This window comes from Leptidea sinapis, chromosome 2 (assembly GCF_905404315.1).
Source record: "Leptidea sinapis chromosome 2, ilLepSina1.1, whole genome shotgun sequence".
In the NCBI taxonomy this organism is placed as follows: domain Eukaryota; kingdom Metazoa; phylum Arthropoda; class Insecta; order Lepidoptera; family Pieridae; genus Leptidea; species Leptidea sinapis.
This window is the reverse complement of record NC_066266.1, coordinates 9,329,739-9,353,556: the sequence shown is the minus strand read 5'-3', so window position 1 is coordinate 9,353,556 and position 23,818 is coordinate 9,329,739. Positions and strand designations below refer to the sequence as shown.

General features: G+C 34.3%; 1 protein-coding gene across 4 annotated transcripts in view; it reads left to right on the top strand.

Annotated features, from left to right (window-relative positions):
• Positions 1 to 23,818, top strand: part of LOC126975782 (PAS domain-containing protein cky-1-like) — a 192,988-nt gene that overhangs the window by 167,144 nt on the left and 2,026 nt on the right. For all 4 annotated transcript variants that reach the window (XM_050823833.1, XM_050823825.1, XM_050823837.1 and 1 more), the window contains one exon: positions 23,404 to 23,730. In XM_050823833.1, coding sequence (XP_050679790.1) covers positions 23,404 to 23,730 — 327 coding nt within the window. The remainder of the gene's footprint in view (positions 1 to 23,403; positions 23,731 to 23,818) is intronic.

Sequence of the window (23,818 nt, the reverse complement as noted above, 5' to 3'; positions counted from 1 at the left end):
CAACTGTATTGAATCGGTGTACGACAAAGATAATAAACGTAAAATTTTATGACAACCGCTATGAATTAAATCGCACCGATTCCAACAATGATACCTTAAGCACGTGAAATATGGGGTTAGAAGTCACTCACTATAACAAACTCAATTTTTAAGGTTTTGTTACGAAAAAAGGAATTTAAACATGACTTAGCCACGTGTTTTGTTAGAAAGTGACCTAACTATAACAACATCAGTGACCTAAAAATAACGACGTCTAAAATGGATATTTTTCTGTTACAAAACAGTGTTTAGCTTGTGCTTAACTAAAACGTCATTAAAAGTAATAAAGCGATACCAGAAGCACGTGAAATATGGATTTAGAAGTCCCTATAATATACTCAATGTATTCGGTTTAATACAAAAAAAAAGTAATTTAACTGTAAACGCTCTGTAAAAATATCTTTAGTGACTTCATCACTTCACACTATACTAGTCGTATTTATCGACGTTAGCGTTGAAAATAGATTTAAAAAAAAAATTAGGCAAAGCATAACAACAGGCCCGGTTTATTACTTTAGAGTGCATGAAGCAACATGTCTTACACTACGATACGATACGTGTGTCACATTGTTTTATTGTGCGTACTTTGCTGAAAATAAACTGCTTGTTGCTATTTTTGACGTCGTATTCACAGCTGTCATAGTCTATCGAGACGTATAAATAATCTAAAACGAAATTATGCACAAGAGGTCTCCGTTAAGGTGTGTATGTAAAATTTCCTGCAGTAAAACTATATAATTGAGATAAAAGCATATGAAGGCATAAAGGGTACACCGTATAGTGGTTATCGTCAATACCCCGACGAGGTATTATGATTACGGTCTTGCCGCGAACAGTAATTATGAATTAACTTGTAATTGGTCAATTTTGTACGGGATTATTTGTTCGACGATCATGTACATACGCTTAAATGCAGATATTACTGTATTTATACTTTAGGAAATTTCAATGTCAAGGGTTTGATGAATGCTATTCGAGACGTAATTGCTTGATTTTTTTTCTTTGGTGTAAATCTGTTACTTAGTTACTATAAAAGCCGGTTTCACGGAAAACCTTAGGTCTATTAAGTAACTGCTATTTATATGATTGAAAACGACCACATATTTGCAGAATAGTATATGACACACCTAGGGAGAAATGTACAAAAAATCGCGGTTGGCAATGTCCTACTTATCTCACGTGGTGCGTATACGATTTTTTTTCCCACTCGGATGAAATTTTCTGGCCGGGAGAGAATCTGTCACTTTTCTCCCTCGTACCTGGAACTAAAAGCGAGCTTTTCATCGAGGTGGGAAAAAAAATACTTTATTAGTACGAAAAACACAAAGTCTGACAATTAAAATATTAACAAAATTTTAAAATGCTACATATAATAAAAAAAAAGTTGTGGTGTCGTGGGACACCAGGTAGGAACGAAGTTCCTTCGGCTAATGTAGAATCGACACAATTTGTAAAAAAAAAATCTCTTAATTTTTCTCTTAAATTTTGCAGATTAGTTTTAATTTAAGTACAGGAAAGTATTTAGGAAATAATAAATTACGTAAAATAAAAAAAATCGTAACCCAAATTATCAATTAAAATAACAAAATATGTCTCTTTATTTTTGTTTGACAACATAAAATTACATAGAAATAGAAATAATTACAAAAAAGTACTCGCTTGTGTATGCGAGTGTCGCGCCTGCGCACGTCTCATTTAACGGTTTTATTCCACGTTTTTTTCAGTTCGGTCCCGCAGCAAAATCCCTATCTCCTCCAAGCCTGCCGTAAGGAACTTCGTTCCAATATAATAAAACAATAATCCTTATATTTTTTTATTCCTCGTGATATTTTTCGTTTGTAGAAAGAAAAATATTCTTAATTTAGTCTGAAGTATGATACAAATGGTCAAGTTGACCAACTAACGTCAGGGTGTCGAATTTAGGTATCGGTGTGCGAAAAAAAACACTGTGCGATGCATGATTCCATGCTGAAAGGAGCTCGGGACTCAATAAATGTTGTGCTATTGCAGAAAGGACCAACAATTCTCTTTCAACAATTTTCAGCAACGCCAGTGACATTCAAATATTTTATTCACAATAGAATATGGTGTCAATTATTGAATGTCAAAAACGTATGCCTCAGACCTGGGCACAAGAAACTCAGCAGGCTTCTCTTTTTTCATATAATAATAATAATATTGACACACTTTTTACACAAATTATCTTGCCCCAAGTTAAAAGTTAGTTACAAGACAATGATATATTTAATACAATATACTTACTTAAACATACATAAATTCATATAAACGTACATAAATACATTTAAACATCCATGACTCGGAAACAAAAATCCATATTCATCATATAAATGCTTGCAGCTACCGGGATTCGAACCCGGGACCTCTAGCTTAGTAGGTAGGATCGCTAACCACTCGGCTATACAGGTCGTCATATAAATTATGGTTACAATGTAATACCGTACAATTAAATGTGTTAACTAATAACCAGAGGGCGCTTATTTTCTGGGATCTTGTTGTAAAAGAATATATATCGCTTAGCTGAGTAATAAACATTTTCCCCCTTATTCATAATGGTCCGCTAACTTTAAACAGCCGCTTAGGAGTGTTTTTTCTCATTCTGACTTAGGTCAATAGAAGAAGACAGAGCGCGAATTAGCAATGCTTTAAGTTAGCAGACTATTATTAATAAGGGAGTTTATCTTTGTTCCCGGTGTTAACATAATGGTTGAGACAGTTTCTAGCAAATACAGCATTCAGATTAAACAGTTGCTGTTTTCTTCCCATTGTAATAAATTTTAGTGTCGAAGAAAATTTCATGCTGTATGTTTTAAACATTATGTTCGTAGATTGAACATAAATTTTTCAACAGCTGACATCATCAATTTGCGCTAGGTATTATGTAATGAATTTCATATTATACAAATTTTTCTAAACAGGTCTGAAAATTTGGACAAAAAGTGACGCGGATACGTGATCACGTTTTTTTTTTTTTTTTAATTTATGGAAAGAGAGGACAATAAGCGTACGGGTCGCCTGTGTCAAGTGATCACCGCCGCCTACAATCTCTTGCTACAACCAGAGCAATCACAGGAGTCCACTCATTACAGTAATCACAAGAGGAACTCATGTCGTATCGTCCTAGATACACCGTATATTTGGTTCGAAATGACTAAAAATGACCACTCTTTAGCTCAGTCGTTCATGACCCTGAGCTGAGAGATCCCGGTTTCGAATTCCGGTAATTGCAAAATTTTACATTGAATATGTGTCTGAAGACGAATTACGGAATGATATTTTCATTTATATTCAAAACAGAATTTATAATCACTTTTTGAATGTCTGAAAAACTACCACCCATTCGAGAATGAACAGGCTCAAGAAACTTACTTACAAAAATACATTACAAGAAAAATCTTAACTTATTATTATAAATAAACTATAAATATCTGTTTATAAAGTCAGAAAATAACAACTTTTTTAAAAAAAACATTCGGATGTTAGTTATTAATTAATCAAATCTCAATTTGGCAATAGCCAAAATGAGAAATAATTGAATAAATTATAATTTATATAAATTTTCAATTTAATAGTAATATCCACTTAAAAGAATCGCAAGCAAAGTCAGAGGTAACCGCTAGTTCTAAACAAAATTGAGCAATTCAAAATTTCAAATATAAACAAAGTGTCTGTTACAAGTTAATTTGCTACAAAGTTTAAGCTCTATTAAGCTCGGGATAATTCTAGGCTTTACAGCGCACTTGACTTTGAAAAATAACAGCCATAAATTTAAGCGGTCACTTTGAACTTCCTATTGAGATATCAATACTAAATGATGGTAACTTAGCTCACTTAAACATAGACCCCCTACCATGGAACGCGAAGCGAGAATTAGGACTTGCTTTATAAGTATATCATAGACAGTATGATTAATAATTTCCTTTACTTTTTTAAAGTGAAACTTTTATTGCATCGTCTCAAACTTTTTCGTCTGTGTGTTGCATGTCGCGTGACGATCGGGCGGCGCCTATAGTTCGCAGCAGCTGACCGTGTAGTGTATAGACTTTTACTCATTTGTGCCAGTGCTCCACGCTATTTTGTTTGTTTTTATTATTTCCCATTATCATTCCAATTTTCCAAGTATAAAATTAAGATTGATGAAGCGATTTTTATACCCTTAATGGAAATTCCAAAATGTTTTAGTTAAATTTTTTAACTTTTTGTTATTTTTTTTTTCTTCCTTCCATACGTTTTACATATACTCCGTAACAACGTAAAAATAAGTAAGAAGCTGCAATTTTAATATTTCAAACAGATTTTTTTATTTCCATACAGTTTGGCTATTACAAATAGCCAAGGTAATTTTAAATAGTAGGTACTATATGTATATATGTTAATAGGCTTAAATAATTCATATACTTGTATGTGTTACTATTGCATTCAAGTATAGTTTTGTGAAGTTTATTAAATTAATTAAGTAGATTAATTATTAAGGACACTTTTGTAAGATATGAGTAATTAATTAATATCTTCCTCGGTAGATAAACTTTAAGTCTTTTATGCTAATTATTATAATGTGAATAAAATAATGTATTATTATACTAGCCAATTGACCGTATTAATATCTGTTTTTATCTATCCTATATTTGGACGTAATTCCAGAAAAAGGTTCCAAACCACAATCATGTCGAAATTGAACACAAAATTGGTCACGTGATTCACATTAACGGACTGACAAAAAATGGCAGCCCTACTGTCACTCTTTAAATGACATCATGGCTTAGTAGCCCAACCCACATGAATGGAATACACTAATATTTATTTATTTATTAAACTTTAAACAGCAATTCCTTAAAATGTTATGTTTGTGGTTTGGAACGTTTTTCAGGAACTACGTCCATTTATGAATCGTATCATGTTTTCTTTTCATTTTCTTTTATATCTATCCATTATTTAAATGGTTTCGTATCACATTTTTTTCACTATTGTTATCTTTATATATATATATCTTTATATCTATACATATATAAAATTCTCGTGTCATGGTGTTAAACATTGAACTCCTCCGAAACGGCTTGACCGATTCTCATTAAATTTTGAGTGCATATTGGGTAGGTCTGAGAATCGGACAGCATATATTTTTCATCCCCCTAAATGTTAAGGTAGGCCCACACGAAAATTTTTTTTTAATTTTTTTGACATATTTTTTAAAATTTGTTTGATTATGAGTCAGCATTAAAAAAAACATACAACTTCAAATTTTCACCCTTCTACGATCAACAGTTACTTTTGTACCGCGATTTTAATATCGGCAATACAACGTTTGCTGGGTCAGCTAGTAAATATATATATGTATATTAGTGGACCCAACAGACGTTGTCCTGTACACATGTTTTAAATTTGAAAAATCGGTCCAGCCGTTCACTGCTGCTCCTGTTCACTAACATACACATGAGCAGGAGAATTATATTATATGGGCGGAATTGAGAATCTAAACCAATCTCAAATTCACTGAAACAAACAAAAAAGTCATCAAAATTGGTCCAGCCGTTTAGGAGGTAGTTTAATTGTGAATCTAAACCATTTTCGAATCCACCTGAAGACAGACACCAATCTCAAATTCACTGGAACACACAAAAATATCATCAAAATCGGTCCAGCCGTTTAGGAGGTAGTTCAATTGTGAATCTAAACCATTCTCAAATCCACCTGAATACACACAGAAAGTTTCATTAGAATCGGTCCAGCCGTCTAGGAGGAGTTCAGTGACATACACACGCACACAAGAATTATATATATAAAGATATATCCTGAATTTATATGACTTCGTAGCATAATTTCTTTACCTTTTGTTCTTATTTACCTATATTGTTTCGTATTATATTTTCTTTTCATTTTTGTTTTTATCTGTCCTATATTTATATGGTTTCCTTTCACATTTTCTCTTCAGTTTTGTTTTTATCTATCCTATATATTTAAATGGTTCTATATCACATGTTCTTTTAATTTTTGTTCTTATTAACTAGGTTTATATGATTTTGTATCATATTTTCTTTATATTCTCCGCAATAAATTTCTTAATACAATCGAAAAACATTAGTTTTGAGACAAGAAAAACGTTAAGTATATGATCCGAAACGCTTAGACTACCATGAGTCATTACCTAACCTCTAAAGTATGCTGCACCGAGGAAAACAGCGAATAAATATTGTAGAGGTGTGATTTATGAAGTTGAATCGCGTCTATCCGATCGTCCGAGCAACGTTGCAATCCGATGCTTGAAATATACTCGCAGTTGGCTATTGTTGGGATGTGAGAAACGGTGTTTAACAAGCATCGGCTGATCGATGCCTCAACTTTATTCTCAGCCGTATTTTATAGCGCGAAAATACGCGAAAACCGGACTAATTTTGTAAAATTACACCTCACCTTATCTCCTTTAAGAGAATTGAATCTGGTTTGTTTTGTGTTTTGCAGAAAACGACTACATTGTTTACGCGATACGTTGTAATTATCTTACAAGAACGAGTTTTGTTTAAACGTTCGGTTTTATCTACAGTTTGTTAGGTGCTTGAGGGAATTAACACGGTGATATTCTAGCGTAGTTTAAGATTTATTTTTTGGCATGTTTTCGGGGAGTTTGATTATTGTTTATTTGTACTGAATATTGTTTTTAATCTATATTAATATATTTAAATTACGTGACACGTTGTTTGTCTGCGATGGACTCCTAAACATAGAACGGATTTTAAAGGTGCTTACTTCATGGAGTGTAGTTTGGTCCAATTTGAGAGATAGGATAGTTTTTATTTCGATTTGGGACCCATAATTATTTTTATTTTCAGTATTTGTTTTGTATGGACACATTTTCTATGAGAGAGTTTAGTGACGCACGGTTTGACATAAACTGTCTATTCTGAACTGTGACACAATAATTTCATTATAACAACAGGAAGAATTTTGTACGAAAGAATTCTTGATGTGTTGAAATATTATTGGCAAATTTCTATAAAACAGCATTCTTTTTATCTACAGAACAACGTCTGTCTGATCAGCTAGTATATATATATATACATATATTTGTTTGTTTGAGGCTCACGCCTTCATGCCTAAACCACTGATCATATCGACATGAAACAACCACCAATAGAGGCGAATTTTATCCTAGGTGGTTTATGGCTACTTTTTTTTCTATTGTTTAATTTATTTCCTTTTAAATTTCGCCGCCGGGAACGGCAAGTTTGCTTGCTCTTTGAGGCTCTTTCACACCTAAACCACTGATCGTATAGACATGAAATTACCACCATTCGATGCGAAATTCTTCCTAGATGGTCTATTATTTCGAATTCCAACGTTCCTTGATTTAAAAAGTTTGCCCATCGGAGTGGACGGGAATGGTATTTAATAATTGTAGAATGGAATGCATGACTTTGTTCATAAAAATTACGACTAGAAGGATTTAATCATCCATATTAACCGTAGACGTAGGCATAGACATATTTAAACTTTGCTCAGACTTTACTTACGTTAAACTAAGCTTATCTATGATTTCCTTTTTATAAGTCATTTTACTGCCCAACGCAAAAATCAAGTTCGCGTTTTTCACACTCAGCAATGTTTTGCGTAAGTAAAGTCTGAGCAAAGTCTAAGTACGCTTTAAAGATCTCAGGCTTAAAATATACTAGCGTATAGATGATCTGACAATCCAATAATTCGTGAAGAATTTTCATTTTTCAATGTGTGCGTTAGCTAGTGGTTTAATATTCAAAATCTTAAGGAGGTAATGTGGCTGACCGCTTACGACTTGTCTATCTAAATCGGTTATTGTAACAACAGTATTATAGTATTGTATGTAGTGGCGAAATTTACGTTTGTATTCTAATGTAATTTTAGCAGTTTCTCATTAAAACACGGATAAAACTACATTTTTTTTAATTTAAACCTAGCTAGATCGTTTTCTCGCTCCCGAAACTACCTGTATACTAAATTTCATTATAATTTTTGGAGCCGATTCTAATTATGATGAACACTAAACACAATGTCAAATGCTTTTATTAGTAAAAGATATTTTTTTTTCTCCTGATGTCAAAATTCCTGAAATACTTGACTGATCAATTATTTTACGAAATAGATACACACGCATTAACAACTTCCTCAAATTGAAATAATAACGAATTTACTCTATGATTCCTGACATAGGTTTATGAAAGTATCAATTTGGTATTTGTTTAATTAATAAACAACAATATAAACACAGATATATCTGCCAGCGTGATTAAAAGCTTAATACATTTAAATAGCCTAATCAAACCTTTGTACATGGGTCGTAATGTTCAGAATCTATTTGTCAGCATAAGTTAATATTTGCGATCATGCCATAAATATCAATTAGAGACAATGCAACACATTAATGAGAGTTGAATTATAACTTCAGTTTTCGCCGAGCATGTCAGAGTAGACATAAGTCAGCCAACTAGAATATAACCAGCTCATTATGCGGTGACTAAGGCTCTAATTAATCGCAGTAGGCTGTGAGGCATTGAGATTGTTTATTTAAATTAATATCAAGTCGTGTAGGTGACAGTTCGCTTGACCCAACCAATCAAAGCGCTCAGAGGGCAAGCCCTAAAAACCTTTTGTTTGGTGCAAGTGATAAGAATACATATTGATTTTTTTGCCAATTTATTCCTTGGGATGAAGGTTTTTTGGCTACGAAAAATTATAAAAAATAATATATAAATATTTCCTATAAGAAATCCCGGGAGCGTGGCGATCCCTTCAATCGGAGTAGGTTTTTATTTGTCTGGAATGTAAGAAAATTGATTCCAGTGTTTGGTTGTATCTGGTAGACTATCTCGATGGATGATATTTACCTAAGCTCACGTTTAGGTTCCCTTGCTTAGGTTGGTAGTAAATGTTGGATGGGGCAGAACAGTTGGCTAAAGAGGCAGACCAGTGAGAAGCTCCTTTGCACAGGATGCCGGCTAGATTATGGGTACCACAACGCCTATTTATTTACTACCTAACGTGACATCTTATTTCTCAAGGTAACTGTGCAATTAGAGTGCCGCTAAAAAATTTTGAGGTTTTCAAGAATCCTGAGCGGCACTGCATTGGGCATGGCGTATCAATTACCATCAGCTGAACGCCTTGCTCGACTCGTACCTTATAAAGATAGTCCTATACAACAAATAAACGATATCCGTACATTATTGCAGTTTATCTGCTTCCGTTCCGTTCAAATAAACGCTCTGTAGAATGGCTATACTAGGTCAATGATTCAATGAACTTCAATCCTTCAACATTGAAAAGAAATGTTGCCACGTCGTCAATCTATGACGTCTCTAATACGTACTCTACGTATGGGCTTAAAATTAACTCGCATGCATCAAAAATGAAAACGTTTATTGAACTCACAAGATTATCTAACAATGGATTATGTTCACTCATACAATTAATTTGATTATCATAAGTAAATAATATCAAACAAATTAATAAAATCATCAAACAATTAAAAAAAAAACTATGTTTACTGATGTATGCACGCAAGAAGTTATACTTCTTTGGCCTAACGAAGCAAAAATCATTAAAATTATTTATTCATTCCTCGTGCTATTCTATGTAAGTATTTAGAAAGAACAATTTTGTAAAATTCTCGCAAAGATGGCTTTTAATGATTTGATGACAATTAATTATTAAATAATGAATACGGCTGTATGGGCTTGACCCCTTTGCATGTCCTAATAATGGACGAAGAAACCAAAAAAAAAATATCAAATGACGCAAACGTCAGAAAATTTTAGGAACCAAATTCATCCTGTTACTTTTGTGTTACAGTGATGCGCGCGCATCTTAAAATTTCTCTCTCATCATTTATTCATATTTTTATCACTAAAATAATCTTAGATATTGTAAAATAGCCTGTGCTGCTTAATTTACTTTTTGAAGGTTTTGAATTTATTTATACACATATTTGCTATATGTTCAGGAAGATTATTATATAAACGAAAACATTGACATTTCAAAGAATAACTGACTTTATGGCATGGCTAGTTGACTCTTATATCTTATATATATAGGACAACCTGTATAGCCGAGTGGTTAGCGATCCTACCTACTAAGCTAGAGGTCCCGGGTTCGAATCCCGGTAGGTGCAAGCATTTATATGATAAATATGGATGTTTGTTTCCGAGTCATGGATGTTTAAATGTATTTATGTATGTTTATATGAATATATGTATGTTTAAGTATATTGTATTTAATATATCATTGTCTTATAACCCATAACACAGGCTATATATGTTTAGCTTGGGGCAAGATAATTTGTGTAAAAAGTGTGTCAATATTATATATCTACTTAGTATTAATATTATGAAAATTACTTTTGTTTACTTAATTTAGTACATCATTACCGATCAGGGGTCAAGGTACTTTTTCTATACAGATTGTTTTAAGTAAAATAATTTTGATTTAGCTTTTAATTTTAATTTGTTAACTAACTGCTTTTAGTTAAATATTATGTTTACTATACTTCTGTGGACAAGATTAAATTTAATTGATTCCTAATAAGTGAATTCCATGCTTTATACTCGTAAAATCTTGTCACTTGTACCACTGGAAGTTGCATTACGATGACTTGAACGCAACAAGCTCGGTTGCATTGTTAGTAGATTGCAATATTTGTTACACGTGTGCCTTTATGTCGCCTCAGGATTATCACTTTGTTTTGTTAAAAGAGTTTAAAAAATACCTGAAAACACTCGTACATTTATAGTATTTAATAAAAAAAAATCTTTATTGGTTTTAACACATTCTCCTTAACAAATAGTCCACTCCGCTCTTTCTTAGCCAAATTTAATAAGTGTTAAAAATAACCGCTGAATTAATAAGTGAAACGATTTGTGATTGATATTTTTATTTTTATATAAGTGTGGACATCCGCAACACTAGAGATACGTAGATCTAAATCGTTTGGGATCTGGGAAAACTGGAGCCGGTAATTGATTCCACAAAGTGGCTGTGTGAGGCAAAAGTTTTTGCAAAACGCCTATTTATAGAATGCCAGATGTCAACATGATACGACTGGAATTTTGCATTTACACGTTCGAAATTGGCTGCTGATATCACCCCGTGCAACTCCTCTGAGCACATCACGTGCTAGAAGATGCATAGAGCTTCTACGCAATTTGTTTTGATCGTCGATTGATTGAAACCGCTCTTTGGTGTATGCTTAATGTGACCATTCATTTTTATGCGAGACATCTGCGGAATTAAATAATAAAAAACGGATTTTAGTATTTTATAATTTTCTTATTATATTAGATAGTATAATAGTTTAGTACACACGGCTTTCTAAGCCAATAGTGGTATGACTTTAAAGTCATATTTTTGTATTTGTCGGCTGAATAAATTTGTTTCAAAATATCAGGCCATCTTCCCGTGCGCATCTGGCTTCCCGTTATGAGCGCGCCCGCCGTACCACGTATTTCGTGTGGCAAAAAACATTTTAAATTATTGTCCTTTGGTCTGTTTGCAAAAGCGGGACTATGTCGGCGTCACTGGGGACACCGGGACAGCCTGCCAGAAAGGGACATATGATCACGTTATGTATGCTGTCAAATAGAAGAAGTTGCTACTGGATAGCGCCCAGAGTTGAGAACAGTACTTACGAGGATGTATGCATTCGGCTATAGGGAGGAAAGTCAAAAGTGAGCAGCTATATAAAGACTAAAACTTTGATAAAAAAAACATATCGATTGGCTATTTACTGTACCTCACTGGATTAGTATTTCGTTTCAGCTTTGTTATGTAAATACGTATTCCATATTTACATAATAACAATTTATTGAAATTCCAATTGAATATATTCATTATGTAAAACACACTATAGCGAATATGATGCTCTAGAGAAATACGCAAATTGTCATGATGTCTGCCGCCTACGTCATGTCGTCGAGATTTATGCGTTCAATGAAAAGAGACGCAAATTGGCGGGAAACGGCCGCAATACCTTAATACACTTCTCAATATTCCATTAAGTTTGTTGAACGTAACTAGAGCCGGTTTACGCACAGGTTTTGCAATTATAATTACAAATACAGAAGATTTATATTATGTCAGGTGCGTTTGAGAAGTTCGCAAGTCTTACGTTGAATTCATTCCTCTTTCAATCTGTTGTTTGTTTTATATTTCCAACGTCAATGGTTCTTACAATCGACAAAGAGTTCGAGACCCCCATTGTTGATAAATTTTGGTTGCAAATTTTATTTGTATTACTAATCCCAGAAATGAAGGTTATCGGTTTCATCATCTTCATCAGCCGGAAGACGTCCACTGCTGGACAAAGGCCTCCTCCAAAGATCTCCACGGCGATCGGTCCTGCGCTGCCCTAATCCAACGTATTCCAGCGATCTTGACCAGATCGTCGGTCAATCTTGTGGGGGGCCTACCAACACTCCATCTTCCGATACTTTATCGCCATTCGTGGACTTTCCTGCCCCACTGGCCAACTGTCCGTCAAATCATGTGCCCTGCCCACTGCCACTTCACTTTCGCAATCATTTGAGCTATGTCGGCTCTAGAGCACCGTTGGTTAAATGACCATTCGATCACTGAATAAATTTCAAAATACCCACAATCTCACGCGCTTACTCATGACTGTTACTTGTTGAGGTTTGGTCATATATAGAAGTGAAATATAAATGAAAGAGTTAAAAGAATATTTGCCACTAAAAGAAGCCAGTTAGCCGTTATCCAGTAAAGTAGGCAGAAATAACAAAACTTCTCAAGGCGTAATGACATAATATAAGTGGTGGTAGATAGCGGTGGGATGCTTTTTAGAACATAATGCCCTTTTGTGCGGACAAACAGAAGTGCAAACACCTTTTTGTTTCGATTTACAGGGCGCCGTAGGTTATATAATGACGCAGTGACGAGAGCAATTGCTCGCTCAGAATTTTTGTTTCATTCAGGAATCCAAAGCAGTACTGCATTGAAATCTATATTATATAATAAAAAGGTTAAGTTTGTGAGGTTGTAGGAAGTAACCTATGGATCTCTTTTACCGATCTGTTACTAATATGTGAGTACTGCCACATTATATGAGAGTGTCATAAGCTTTTTTATATTAAACTAGACCCAGCAAACGCCGTATTGCCATATAAAGTAATAAAAAAAAATTTAGGGATGCAACCGATTCTCAGACCTACCAAATATATCGGACTACAATTATTGCACTCGATTGCCATCTTGCAGCCCTATTGTGGATCTGTGGATGAAATAGAATATTATAAAAATCGCGATACAAAAATAGGTGTTGATCGTAGAGGGTTGAAAATTTAGGGTTGTAGGTATTTTTTATGCTGTATCATAGAAAAATAAAACAAAAAATTTGTCCAACAAAAAAAAAATTAGACCACCCGTAACATTAGGGGGTTGAAAAATAGATGTTGTCCGACTCTCTACCCTAGCCGATATGTACGCTAAGATTCACGAAAATTGGTACTATTAAATTAAGTACACCGTGACACGATAATGTTATATTATATAAGATTAAATTATTTATTTAAATTAAATACATATGGGGTAGGTCCACTGACTGAACGTTGAAGGCTTTGAGGCATCCTGTCAGTCCAGAAGGATGTGTCCAGGGTGTTTATAGGCCTCTTAGTAGAATCTGCGTAAGATATGGGGTAAATTTTGGCTAAGGGTCTTTTAAGCTACAAAGTCCAAAGAGGAACCTATAAAGGTTCGTAATTGAATCCTGGCCAAATTTTTTTGGCAAAATCTACATAGGCTATATCACTGAGGGTTATATTTTGCCAAATGACCCGCGATGCGGCCTTGATTGCTTGTTGTCACTTAAAATATACTACTTGAACGTCTCATTATTTTCTCGTAGTAGATAAACAGATGCTAAGTTTATATAACATTCTATTTTGTTCTCAAACATATCCACATTGAACAATAATGTATATTTGCATGTAAATGTTCACGTTACCACACAAACGAAACAAACAGCCTTCAAGTCCGGCTCATCACAGAGAGCACCGTATTATTACATTAATGAAGCACGTTTATATACAAAGCCAGAAGGTCAAGTTCATTATGTTCACTACGAATGTAAGCTGTGTCTTATCCCTTACCCTTTGAATCTGTGCTATCTCCTAATGCAATGCTAAAACGATTTGTCTTTAACATATCTAAACTTTGACGTACAGTCACATTGAAAAGTCTTTTGTATTTGACATTGATTAATTATTATTTAATTTTATTTTATATATTCATGTCAGGTCTGCGTTTACTCAGGAAATACAATTACACTAACAAATTTTGCTTTTGGATTTTTAAAACGCGCTATACTTGATGCATACTAATCCCCTAAGCTATGTTTATCCAATCGTTAAATACCGGGTCCACATAAAACGAACTACGGAGAAAGCGAACAAACGAAAGAGTGTGCATCCTGCACGGTAACCACTAGAAGAAAATACTTTTGCTGGGTATCATTCAGCGATATATTTTCTTACGTGTTGCCTTATATGCAAATATATTATTAACACACCCATAAAATAATAGCTCATCGTATGTGAGTATCCTTATGTTTCCTCGATTTTATTTTTTGATATGGCAAGCTCCCAATATTTTGGTAGTTTTAATTTTATGTAATCATAGTATTCTAAATAAAGTTATAAGATGTGTTTTGTTTGAATAATTATAACTTAAAACTTAATATTATCTTCACAGTTATGAAACGTTTCAATAACATAAAAAATTACGTTTGACATTTTATTGTGCAAAGTTGTGAAAACAAAATAATGATTTTTTAGCAAGATTGCAATCTTACAAATTTCCCTATGTAAGGGATAATTGTATTCACATTTGCACGCGACTGTACCAACAGCGCTACCTATATAGATCCAGGACTGAGGTCCAACTATGTGACATTTCCTCCAGCCACTATCTGCAAAGGTTGTTAGTTTGAGTTAACTTTAAAGGTTATTACGATTCGCACACTAGCAATATCTATCGTCAAATTAAATGCTATTGGCGACATTAACTTGATTTATATCGAATATATTTTACTTTTCGCTGTTATCTCTTTTGTTTTAATATAAGTTATAATCTCTTTATTTATGGAAAAGGAGGACAAATGAACGTACGGGTCACCTGGTGTTAAGTGATCACCGCCTCTTGCAACACCAGAGGAAGTAACGTTGCCGGCCTTTAAGGAAGGTGTATGCCTTTTTTTGAATGCACCCGCAAACCGCACTGTGGAGGAACGTCACACATCCAGATGGTGGGGATGATATCTTAATTTGTGGCGTATCGTGCCAAGGTGGAATTCGGCGGCAGGAATCATACAGCTCAAACAGCTCTTCGGAACACTCCTTGTGATAAATAGGAACGGAGGATATTAATATTTTTAATAAGGTGTTCAATATCATTGTATTTACACTCTCTCATTATCACCTTTAAGTCTTCAAAAAATACAATATGTACATAGATCATTTATACGTATAGATAGACTATTACTACTGCGAAAACGTCGGAAAAAATTGGGTTTAGAAGTAACCACTATTTCAAGCAATTCATGCACACTAACACAAAATGTCATACAAATCGCGAGTGTAAGATGTAGCTTGTCACGCACACTAAACTAATATTCCAGGCCAGTTCTCATCGGTTGTCTAAGCAAGAGACTCTATCTAGACGTATAAATTATGTAAGAATATATACAAAAAATTCATGCTTTTACGTACACAAGCAACACTTCAACAACTAAATATAAAAACGATTATTGTTTGTTGCATTAGTCCTAATTACTAATTATAATAACAGCCTTTTAAAAGTCACACATAAAAGGCTCTAATTATGTTAATTCACGGCAATAACGCTGCTAAAGTCGGTAAACGATACCAAAGTGTTATTGGAAACAATTGTAATAATTTTCTTGTAAGACAGCTGTTGTGTCTCACCTACTTAATATAAACATTAAACTTTACTACTGCCCATTCCTGGATCGTACTAATGGGTAAAACTTGTAACAAGACCTTAGTGGATCCCTTACAATACAAGGCGAAAAATTCATTGCTTTCCCCTTTTACTTTCTAAAAATAGATGCTATTATATTCAAGGTTATCGTACCGTGGAGTCCAGTCTTTCATCTGCTGCAATACCTGGATGCGTTGCGTTCAAGAGTCTATGATGCTATGATGATATTTAAGCAACAAGATCCCAGAAATATTCAAAACAAAAGTATTACGTTATTCATAAGAATTGTTAAAAAACGTTTGAGTGGTAAAGGTTACTATAACATAAATGACTTTAATAATGATACCACAAGTTGGGAATGGAGCGGCCGCCCTCAGGCTATTAAATAATAAGTTTAATTGTGCAATGTTTCTTTGTAAACATATTTTTTGATGTAAAAAAAGGCCGCTGATGTTTGTTGCGTCCGTTCTTCTCAGGTCTGAGGGGTTCATTTTGGAATGGGTGGTTGTTTATTTTTGACTTTCAATAAATGATGTCATATCCTATTTTGAATAAAAATATTTGAATTTAAGATTTTATCACCACGATGGTAACTCAGACCTGAGAAGAACGGGCGCAAGAAACTCAGCGGACTTTTGTTTTCATAAAAATATAGTTTCGTACAATAATAAATAAAATAAAAGCCTAAGCCTTTTATTTATCCTCAAAAAAATTTAAACATGCATTTTAATGATTTTTTGAAATTTTAGAACATAACATTTATATTCACAATTATATATATTGAGTAGTGTATGTACCAGGTAATATTTACTGGTTAATTTAAAAATGTTATTATATTATGATTTTATGTAAAATTATAATCTTAAAATATAAATAAGCATGTCAGTTTATCAAATTCAAATATTTTTATTCAAAATAGGGGTCACCTCTGAACTATAAGGTTGTCTGAATAGTTACTTTAGCTGCGCTGTTTCACCAGTGGAAGGCTCCTTTGCACATGAAGCCAGCTAGATTATGAGTACCACATCGGCGCCTATTTCTACCGTGAAGCAGTAATGTGTAAACTTTACTTAAATACTTTTGTAAAGAAACTTTTTTTTATTTGCACGGATACCATTTTGGAAATCCATTTGGAATTTTTTATGTAAGAGGAGGCAAACGGGCAACAAAAAATTCACGTTAGGCAACCGACCATAGACATCTGCAACACCAGGGATCAACATATTTGTTGCCGACCTTTATGTTGGAGTATGCTCTTTGCTTGAAGGTCCCTAAGTCGTATCGGTTCGGGAAAACGGCAGAAGATTCCATAAAGTGGCTGTGCCAGGAAAGAAGTTACATTGTAACGTTCCAACTACCATCACCTGATAAATAAAATAAAGAAAGAATGAAATAATGCTTTATTTGTAACTAGATGGGTGAAAATTGGAAGTTGTATGTATTTTTTAATGCTGACTCATAATCAAACAAATTTAAAAAAAATCGTGTGGACAACCCTTAACATTTAGGAAAATGAAAAATAGATGTTGTCCGATTCTCATACCTACCCAATATGCACTCAAAATTTCATAAGAATCGGTGAAGCCGTTTCGGAGGAGTTCAAAGTTTAACACCATGACACGAGAATTTTATATATTAGACAGGTTAGGCAGAGAAAAAATATAACACGAAAAATATCAACTGTGTAGCTAATGTGGTTTTTAAGACACAGTCTACTATTAGACAGACAGACAGACAGTGGGGTCATGATTATATGAAAAAGAAAATAAAATTATTTACAATATGCAGTGACAATAACATAACATATTGCAAGAACACTTGGTAAACTTCATGAAGCTATATCAGTTCGTAAAGGGGCTTTAACATGTAGAGAAGAACTGGTAAAACACCCAGCCCACCTTTTAAATCATTAAACATCTTAGCCTACTTAAGGCGAAGAGTAAGCAGAAAACACGCAAACATGGTGTTTTTAGACAAGTTTTGTGGTGAAAGTATAGCATTTCGAGCTATGAACACTACTTAATCCTGTTACACATATCCTAAAGTCTTATTTGTAGGTTGCTAATGCTTGCTGTTGGTTATAGTTAACCCTGCCGAGTCTTTTTAACCTACCACTTTTCTTTGAAGTTAAATAAGTTTTTTGGTATGGCGTGACGCATTTTTTTGGTACTTCTCTCAGAAAAATTATTCTTATAGCTTGTACTTTTTTGTGTAGGTTCATTTATTCAGATTAGTAGTGAATAACGAGGATTGTAAGCGTATAAACTGTTTTCCACCCAAGAATTTTGAAAATATTGGCTTTGTTACATAGATGGCGGGCCGGCAGCCGTGAACTCATATTGCTCAAGGTCGCTGGCATTTAGTGTCGCCTTAATAAAATGTTATACAATTTTAGCCTGCACAGAACCAGACAACAACCATGCATGATAATCATCTATATATTCTACTATAGGTACTATAAGTACTTAAACCTTCTTTGTCAAAAAAGCTTTGATATATTTCTTGAATTTGTACTCAGTCAGTTCTAGTATATCTACCTACCTACTGTCTGGTAATTTTATTGTAGAATTGAATACCAAGACCTATGAAGGTGCCCTTAACACTAATGGTACGTACAATATATTATTTTTTCTTGAATTGAATGAATTCAAATCACAATTTTGCATGAATTCAGTGAGGATTTTTTAACAAAATTATATATATATGTAAAATTAATACAATTGGTTACCCTTCGCTATATATCTACCCCCTTATTCATAATAATCTGCTAACTTAAAGCATTGCTAATTCTCACTCTGTCTCTGTTTTTTTCCTTCTGACTTAGGTCAATAGAAGAATCTATTGACCTAAGTCAGAAGGAAAAAAACACTCCTTAGCGGCTGTTTTAAGTTAGCGGACCAGTATGAATAAGGGGGCTAATATACAGGGTGTCCCGTAATCAGTGGACCAACGGGATACCCGTGATAGGGGTGGTCATCATCTATCGAAAACACCAAATTTTACTGTTCTAGGGCCAGTAGTTCAAAAGATATGATTTTTTAAGCATTATTTTGAAAATTCTACCCTTATCAACACAAAAGTTGAAAAAAAATATTTTTTATTTTTATTTTGCCCTGTTTCTTAACTTAAGGTGGCTGAGGAAACATGTGTCTTCACAATTAAATCCATTTTTGTGAATAAATATTGCCAAATTAAAAATTAAAAACCAAAACATGCGCAAATATCAAATAACTAAATTTGCAACGTGATGTTTGAAGCAAGCTAGTGCAAAAAAAATGTATGACAGCCTTGCGGACCATTATTTAAAAAACATCTGCAGTTCATACTGATTCCAAAAAGGTATAATTAATCATTATTGTGAAACAATAAAAGACAATAATTATTTTAAATCAACATTAGATAGCAATTTCTTGGCGGAATTTACAATAAAACAAAAGTAAATAGTTAGAATTTTTTTATTTATTTCTTATAATAAATGTTCGAAATGTCTTCCTCTTACTCTAAGGCATAGCCGGCATCTTCTTATAAAATTTCTTTTTAAACTTTTTAACGCCCTTTCATTATTTTTGACTTTTTCACTCACCACATTCAGTTTTTGTCTTAGCTGTCTTTCGTTATCGTTAACGGTTTCATATACGGATTCTTTAAAATATCCCCATAAAAAATAATCCAATGGATTAAGATCAGGTGATCGAGCTGGCCATGGGATTGTACCTCCTCGTCCAATCCACCTACTTGGGTAAGACTCGTTTAAATATTCCCTCACTTGTCTGCAATAATGAGCGGGTGCGCCATCATGCTGTAACCACATCCTCTCACATACCTCCTGTGGTACATTTGCTAATAAATTACTTAAGTCATTTCTTAAAAATTGCAAGTACCGAGCACCATTAAGCCTCGGTGGGAGCTCAAATGGACCAATAAGTTTACCATCTAAGATTCCAGCCCACAAATTGACTCCAAACTGGTGCTGGAATCTATCTTCTCGTACAATACGTGGATTCACAACAGCCCATTCATGTAAATTATGAATGTTAAACACTCCAACTCTTTTAAAACACGATTCATCGCTCCATAATATTGAATTGAAAAATAGTGGATCTTGTCGGCATCGGCGAAGCATCTCTGCACAAAAATCTATCCTCCGTTGATAATCAGCAGGTAATAGTGCCTGCACTCGTTGAATATGATAAGGGTATAAACTGTTTCTTTTTAAAATGCGATGTACTGTTGTTTTTGCTATACCAGTACGTCTTGAAATACGACGAACACTCGTAGAAGGTTCTTCTGTCACTTCGGCCAGTATTTGAAGTTCATCGACTCTTCTAGGTCTTCCCACGTTGTTTGCAGCTCCGGGAATTCTGCCTTCTAAATACGCGTTATTTACACGGAGAAAAATTCGATGATCCGGATAGCGGTCGCGATTAGGATAGCGCTCACGATACGTACGGGCTGCTTGCCGAGCGTTTGCATTACACAGACCGTAAATAAAATACATCTCAGCATATTCACGAGGAGTATAGGTATTAGGCATTTTATAAAATCCGGGCAAACAGTATCCAAATCACAAAGACAAACAAGGTCCAATTCAAGCGTCAGTCACCAAAAAAAAGAGTCGTAATGGTAGCGAAGTAAAAAACACGTGTGCAGCTACGAGCTATGAGCAAGTCTCTGATGAAACTAAGAATAATTTGAAAAATTAGGGTGTGGGGATCATAGGCGTCGGCCAATAGGACCCCGTAAACGAAAAAGGTACCTGAGCGAGAAAGAGATAGCATATTGTGTTATCTCTCTCTCGATAACAAAATAATTCTCAGAATAGATAGCGCTTAAATGTTTCTCGCAATTGGAGTCTAAAATTGGTTATTAAGTTATTTTTTTTGTAAAATGTAATATTGTTATACCTTTTTGGAATCAGTATGAACTGCAGATGTTTTTTAAATAATGGTCCGCAAGGCTGTCATACATTTTTTTTGCACTAGCTTGCTTCAAACATCACGTTGCAAATTTAGTTATTTGATATTTGCGCATGTTTTGGTTTTTAATTTTTAATTTGGCAATATTTATTCACAAAAATGGATTTAATTGTGAAGACACATGTTTCCTCAGCCACCTTAAGTTAAGAAACAGGGCAAAATAAAAATAAAAAATATTTTTTTTCAACTTTTGTGTTGATAAGGGTAGAATTTTCAAAATAATGCTTAAAAAATCATATCTTTTGAACTACTGGCCCTAGAACAGTAAAATTTGGTGTTTTCGAGAGATGATGACCACCCCTATCACGGGTATCCCGTTGGTCCACTGATTACGGGACACCCTGTATAAAATTCTCATGTCGCGGTGTTTGTAGTTAAACTCCTTCGAAACAGCTTGACCGATTCTCATGAAATTTTGAGTGCATATTGGGTAGGTCTGAGAATCGGAAAACATCTATTTTTCATCTCCCTAAATGTTCAGGGTGGTCCACACCAAAATTTTTTTTGACACTAGTTTTTTAAATTTGTTAGATTATGAGTCAGCATAAAAAAATACATACAACTTCAAATTTTCACCCATCTACGATCAACAGTTACTTTTGTATCGCGATTTTAATATCGGCAATACAACGTTTGCTGGGTGAACTAGTATATTATAAAAGTTTACAAATCTCTGTTATCTACATAATCATAAAACTATTTATAAAAGTTATTGTAGTGGCTAAATAAGATTGGTTGACTGTTCATCGGATGTCAACTAGTTCATCTATTTTTACAGTGTAAGCACTGCACTAGAGTCGAAGCCTTAAAACATTACATCTTAAGCGGTCAAAGAATTTAACTTGCTAATGCGCTATTCAAACATAATACACATATAAATACTCAAACGCCACTTCTTGGTGACAGAATGTCAGACAACTATATACCTAACTAGTTATATTATGCAGGGGAATAATTCTGGCTTTAATTTTCGTATAAGCTCTTACTTGCACTACGTCTGCGTGAAATAGGTGTCGCGATCCCTCGGGAACTTTAAATAATATGTCATGTTGCGTATGATAGATGTGAAACATCTGATTTAATAAAAACCATTAACCAATAAAATTAGAAGTAAAAACTAAAAAAATGACAATCAACACACCGAGTTATGTAACTCGACGGACAGATGGCCGTTGGGGCAGTCCTAGAATGGCGACCACGTACCGGAAGACGCAGTGTTGGTAGGTCTCCACAAGATCGACCGATCGTCGTGAAGATCTTTAAGGGAGGCCTTTGTACAGCGGTGGACGTCTTCCGGCTGATGATGATGATAAGAATATGTACCTAGGCGTACAGACAGGCAGTCATATAGATAAGTAATCTTTCAATGGTTCCAGATTTTTTCACTCGAACGTATGGAGTCCCTGAAACCTGTATACTATACGTATACATAATAACTAGCCGTTCCCGCCCGCTTGGCTGGGCGAATTTTAAAAGGAAATAAATTCAAACATTAAAAAAATAAGTAGTCATAAACCATCTAGGATAAATTTCGCATCGAACGGTGTTAGTAGTTTCATGTCGATACGATCAGTGGCTTAGGCGTGAAAGAGCCTCAAAGAAGGACCATTTTCATTATATTACTTATATATAGATTAAAAATTGTATTCCTGCATCCCGACAAACTTGGAATTGATATGCATATTGTTACAATAGATTGTATACGCCAAATTCGTTGTACGCCAATCCGAAAACATTGGAAATGATTATTTTGCATCATTCATTATATATGGACCTCGCATATAATTTATATCGCATACCTTATGCCCTTTTCTGTACCCCTTACAATGTATGTGCAAAACTTCACCATGATCGGTCGAGGAGCTGTAGTGTATTATTTTCTATCTATACCACCAACAATGAAAACCTTTTCAGTTTTAAAAGTACCTAACACGGCGAGAGAAAAATGAGTTTTTACCTTCAGTCCGCATGTATTAATCCATAAATAAGCCTGATTCGATGGAGTAAAATGAGAAAGGGGCCTTTGAATGGGTCTATTGAATGGCTTTTTAGCACCAATGTGTACGTTCAAATCTAATATTCTATATATTTTTTCATATAAGGTACACACAAGAAACGCCATGAGACCATTCTAACCATCTGGAGCGATTCATGAAAAAATTATCTAACAATAATTCTCTTAGTCTGTAAGTAACATTCATATGTATCTGGTATCAAAGGATATTGTGGTCAGTCATTATAAAATCGTTAATTAAATATGTGTCAACGTGGAAGTACTACTTGGATGCTGGTATAAGATTACCCTTTATTTATCACTTGAGAGTCCAAAGAATCTTACTCCTGTTTATTTCTGCATTTATTAATAAGATTTTATAAATCTTGTTATTCTTGTCCACAGTGAACTGGAGGCAGCTGTCATGAAAGCAAATCCTTGGCTTTACCATTACTACGCAGTCCAGTCTAAGCTCCATTATGGTCTAGCTTATGAAGCAGCTACGAGGATGTACGGCCCTCCACCCCCAGATATCCAGGTCTACCCGGCCACGATGCAATATGCTCCAACACCACCTGTATGCATCAACGGCAGCCAACCAGTGATGATGCCTAATAATAACATCCAGCCACATTTACAACAAATACCCACACACCTTACTCCTATTCATTACGCTTACGAAAGAACGGACAATGGCCCAGTAGACTACTCCGTATCACTACAAGAGAACAGGTAAGAAAAGAAACAAATAACAGGAGAAGCTCCCTAAAATCTGGTGAAATTTCTAATCACCCCGCAAATAAAACAGAGCCGTATTTAT